Source organism: Mercenaria mercenaria, chromosome 12, assembly GCF_021730395.1.
Source record: "Mercenaria mercenaria strain notata chromosome 12, MADL_Memer_1, whole genome shotgun sequence".
NCBI classification, from domain to species: domain Eukaryota; kingdom Metazoa; phylum Mollusca; class Bivalvia; order Venerida; family Veneridae; genus Mercenaria; species Mercenaria mercenaria.
Window position 1 is genome coordinate 53,481,596 of NC_069372.1, and position 5,595 is coordinate 53,487,190.

Sequence of the window (5,595 nt, forward strand, 5' to 3'; positions counted from 1 at the left end):
GACAAGTGCGATACAAAATGGCAGCGCCCATTGTCAAAAAGTGTGCCTTTTGTTTTTCTTTATTAAGACCGAAATACTACAGAAGTTTAGAGTCCAAGTGCAGCAGTGATCAGTATAATTTTATTTTGTTGGATTTGAAAATTAAAAATGAAGGTTCAGTTTGTGGACTATGTACTAATAAATTAAACCGCATGTGTAAATTGAAATCGGACGAAAGTACACTGGTCACGAAAATAAAATCTGAACAAGAACACATTATGACGTGTTTGAGGAAAATGCCAGGTGTTAAAGATCTGCAAAGTCGTTTTCAGAATCTAACTCCACAAGGTAGGTTTTATGATATTTTTTTCTCCAAGAGAGCTAATCCAGTCCAAAAATATAAACCGGTATGTCCCTAAAGAATATTTTGTTTCCAAAATATTAAGTCTGAAATCACAGACAAGTTCTTACAACTTGAAGCGTTAGCGTAATCAGCAACCGTGGGTATCCGACGATGTCCATAGGTTGTCTGGGAGTACTGTACATGTAGTTAGCGAAGAAGCTATTCACTATATTTATTCTAACCTATCCAACCATTCAGAAATGTTTAGCCATACATGTGATACGTCCCGGATTACTGTTATAGTTTTAATTTATAGTAAATGTATCTGTTTCTGAAGGATAATATACATATGCAATATTTTGTATTTAAATAAATGTCTCTGTTGCTAAGCAAGGGATCACTTCTTGTAGTGTAAAGAAACACACTTACTTTTGTAAGAATTCTAGGTTCAAGTCCTAGCAAGAAGCCCTCTGCACATTGACATAACTTTATATGCACTTAAACATCATTAGTATATAAAAACATATGCAAAGCAGTTCTCTAGCCTGACTAAAAGATGCAGTTTTAAATTTTAAGAGCAACATGAGTATTATTTTTTTTAATTTTCATGCATACAACTATTCATATCAATAAACATTTCATTTTCCAACTAAATTTTCATTTTTTTTATCCCTGACAATATATTAATTGAAAATAGGACCTCTTAACTTATGCAGAAAAATGGCCGAGAAACACTGCAAAGTCATAAATACTTGTGGGGGACTAATTTTCATGGATTTCATAGTTGTGTTATTAATTTCTAACATAAGTATCAATTATGTTTAATAATGTATATCCATGGTTTCTGGTCCCACTTAATACAGTGACATAAAAGTTCAAAGTATTAAGTATTATCTGATCAAGTCAGGGGTGTCATTGGATGCCATCCAACTCATTGTTGCCAGATTTTGGGTGTACAGTGTGTCATCAGAAAAAAATGTCGGAGATTAAATATGTCAACCATTTTTTGAAGAATCTTAATTAATATTTATTTAAACAAGTTTTTGTGAGGTAAGATACACTCGCTGGCCTAAAATACAACTGGTTACTTAAATCAGTCCAGCACCAGAGTCAGAGTATATATGCTTTGCTTGAACCTTGAGTAGTATAACATCATCTATTTTTGCACATTAACTACATCACAACTGTCAAACATTGCTGAGTGTGTCTAAAACAAGGAAACAGCAATGATTTCAATTTAGGAGTTATCCCTGTTACAAAACACTTTATCTCTAATTTTCAGCTGGCTAGTGGATACAGTTAAATTATTACATCTCAGTCTTAGTCTTTGTGGCCGGATGGTTAGGGTGGTTGATTTTAAATTATTTGTCCTTCACTGCTGTATGTTCGAAACCTTGCTCAGGGTGTATAATTCTTTCATGTGTGGATTTTTAAGTAATCCAGCTGACTTAAAGGACAGTGGCTTAACCTAGCTGCCTGCCTATGCCTTAAATAATGCATTGAAAGTTGATATATGACCTATAATTTTGTCAGTCTGACATTAAACTTAACAAAAACAAACATTTGTATTCACTCAATTGGTCTAATGGCTTATGTTGTTGAGTGCAAAAAACAGTGACTCAACTGTCTATGCCATAATTAGCCTTGCTATATATACACATGTTAAATAGTGTCGGCACATGAGGAGTAGTAATAGTAGTACATGTTTTTTAATATGTTTGGCTCTTACATTCAAAATCTGTCATTTATCTCCATTTAGAATAAATTTAATCACCAGTTTTTCTAGATTCGTCATTTTGTTCATACAAACCGCCTGTTTGTTCAAGAACTCATTTTAACAGAAACCAGTTTAAGTTTATCATTATTTTTTATCCGAAACAAAACCTAAAACCCATACATGGATCTGTACAAAAATGTTTATCATTTTTATATGGAGTTAAGGTTTTGTTTGTGCTTTCATCCAGTAATCTAAGATTCCAATAGATAAATTTTACCATAATCAGGCTAACAACTGCACACTGTTACAATATTATTTTTTTCCCAGTATTTCAGGGATATTCTAAGCTCTGACAAATAATCCAATCTGGTTCAAGAAAGTAAACAGGATATCCTGTTTTATCTACATTTTTGCTAACTTTAGGAAAAAGAGGGGATAGTTAGCCATTTTGTTCCCCTAAATATGTTTTAAAGTCATGTTAAAATGCCATAACTCGTGAAAACATCAATTGATCTGGCTAGATTAAAGGACTTTAAGACAGCCAATAATTTATACCATTGTGAGTAACTTTTTATTCATTAAAACAAGCATAAGTCACTAGACTGTTTTATTTTAAAGCAATGCATTCGTGAAATTTCAATATATCAATCATCAAAATCAGAAACGTCAAAGTCACAGTCACTGTTTAAGACAGTATCAGATGAAGAAGATTCATTGAGCAGACAAGTACTATAAACTGGATGGTCAAAGTTAGAACACTGATCACTCTGACATACACAGTCCTTGGTACAAATATCACAACACAAATGTTTACTTAAATGCAATGATGGTTTAGCATTGTAGGCATTTAATATAACTTGTCTTCGACAAGTAGTTTCATTGGAAATATAGTCACGCATGTCTTGGTCAACATTTTTGCATTGCTTTGCATTGCATTCAAAGAACGAGCTTCACCAAGCTTACCATACCAAGCTCGAAATGGAGCTTCACCTGCATCAGATTCTCCACTGAAAAAAACAATAAAAAAGCTTAATTTACCAGAAATCAATTTACATTTACAAACAACTGCCAGGCTACAGGATTAGTTGGTGGTTATCCGAGGGTCATGTGCTGAAATAACAGGAAAATAGCTATAAAATTTCAAAGTGATAGGTTGATCTCTGATACTTCCATTTTGAAAAATCAATGGGGAAAATTGGGGTAAGGAATTTTCAATTACCGAGTAAAGCTGGTAAGATGGTGGGATTTTTTTGAAGTAATATTAATACAGTAAAAAAATGGTATTAAATATCGGTCATGTTTAAGGTTTAGCAGTATATCACAAAACAACAGATTTTTTAAGTAAATGAACAGCACCATGACAAACAATTTATCTGTCCAATACATGTTTTACTGTTCTGTACCACACAGTTGGATACTTAAACTATTCTTAATGAGTTGTCCGCCTTTAAATAAGAATGCCATTTGTAAAAGAAAAAATGTAAACAATTGTCAAAAACGATGTTTTGCCGAGTTATGTAAAGTTTAAACACTCGCACGATGTTGCAAATGCATCAAAACGAAGACCTGTAACAGCTTTTAAAAAATGGTGAGTTTTTAAAGCCGCTGAACTGGCGAGAAGTGTGGCCCCTTCATGCAGTCCCTTTCCGGAATTGGACTACTAAAAATGTACTATGCCTTGTTCTCACTGATTTCATAACTTCAAAATGATTTATTTCTTTTATCATGTTTTGTGAAGCAATTATATATATATTACATCACTGCTGTACTATAAATTGAGTTTATAAGTTGTTTACCAGTGTAAAACATTGTGGGTCTCATCCACTACCAACAACTTGATGCTCTCATTTCTGCTTAACATATCTCTATAAGCTGAGACACCTAATATGTTTTCTGGAGAGGAAAACAAGAAGTCGAACCTCTCTTCCAAACATATAACATCTTCATCCTTTCCAATATATGTGGCTGTAAATCTAAGCGAACTGAGATATTGAAACTGTTCTTTCATAATCGAAATAAGTGGCGTTACCACAAGCACTTGACAGTTTTCATCATGAAGCTGACGCCATATGACACCAAATGTCTGATAACAAAGACTTTTCCCACCTCCAGTCTTTACGGACAAAAACACATCTCTTCCTTTCACTAAATTTGAAATCGTGTCTTTCTGAAATTCTTTCAATTCGTCGATGTTAAATTTCGCACATATCATTTCGTAATCGATTGCTGAGGAAGACGCCATATTTGCAAGTGAGCCGAAGTAGTATAGAACGCAGGATGTGATTGGTTATCGGGTGCAGGAACATTTTATCCTGCAACCAATGAAATTGTTTAATATCCAAATAGCGAAAACTACCGAACGGCAGTCAATTAACCCACGGGTGATAAATGGAGGTAACGGAATGGATCACCCGTGGGTATCCGACGATGAATTTGATGTAATCTCATAGTACTTATTTATTAATCTTATATATAGATTATAGAGGCAAGAATCAATTACATAATTAAATTTCAAGTAACGTTCAAAATAAATTAGGTACTAAATACCTTTATTCTCATTTACATCATTGCTTCATGTGTAGGTTTCGATAAGGAGGTCGCACCCATTTTTACAATTTAACCTTTCCACCTGTACGTTGTTTCATAATATTCGTAATGTTTTGATTATCTAAGCTAACATCAACATCAATCCAGGGGTCGTGGGTTCGAGCCCCACTGGTGTCACGACCATGACTTCTCATACGACACCAGTACCGGTTTTTCCAGAAAGCGGACTCGAGAGTGGTTTCAATAGGCTTGAAGCTTTCATCACAATCGAGCTAAAACAAATTAGTATAAACTAAACTAACATCAACATAATAGCGCAGACAATTTCGAATATGTAAGTAACAACTCCAGAACAAGGAATAGTTTTCACCGATTTGCTATTGTGATTAAATCGGTCATTTTGTTACACTAATGACAAATAATTACATGTTCGTCAACGATTGTACTGAAAAGTGTTACAACTACTCGTTCAAACATGGGAAAGCTGTTAACAGAAGTGTCAACTGAACAAAAGGAAAAGTAAAACACTGATCACTGACTTTGTTCATTTGATCCGATACAAATTTTAATACCGTTATTACCTCTTTACTCGGTCACAGTATAGGTTGTTTCAAATATTATCATTGACTGCGGGATAATTGTAGTAACATTTTCCCATTTCTTTTATTTTTGGTCCATTCACTTTTGCTTTTTATATATATTCTGTAATTTAACCATCTTTTTGAATGATATACAAAACAACAACCATGATAATATTATATATGTTATTAGACTTCGTACATGCTTATATCACCATGTCATGTTGAATTGAATGTATCTCTTGCTTTGTATACTCAAATAACTGTTATGTACAAGTTTCGAGTTAATAAAGGTATGTTCTGGTCTGTTCTGTTCTGTTCTGTTCTGTTCTAAATACATACGATCAAATATAGGTATAAATACTTTATGGTTTCACGATTACATGGTCAGACATTTTTGTGCGGTTGAGTGCTCGAAACGTGTTTTTACA

At 33.6% G+C, this 5,595-nt stretch overlaps 1 protein-coding gene across 1 annotated transcript; it reads right to left on the reverse strand.

Annotated features, from left to right (window-relative positions):
- Nucleotides 1–2,886: 2,886 nt before the first annotated feature.
- Nucleotides 2,887–4,326, reverse strand: LOC128547574 (probable ATP-dependent DNA helicase RecS). Its single transcript, XM_053520581.1, has 2 exons — nt 3,836–4,326; nt 2,887–3,046 (listed from the first exon to the last, which is right to left on the reverse strand). The coding sequence occupies exons 1-2, from the start codon at nt 4,279–4,281 to the stop codon at nt 2,887–2,889; spliced, it is 606 nt and encodes a 201-aa protein (XP_053376556.1). The 5' UTR covers nt 4,282–4,326.
- Nucleotides 4,327–5,595: the final 1,269 nt, after the last annotated feature.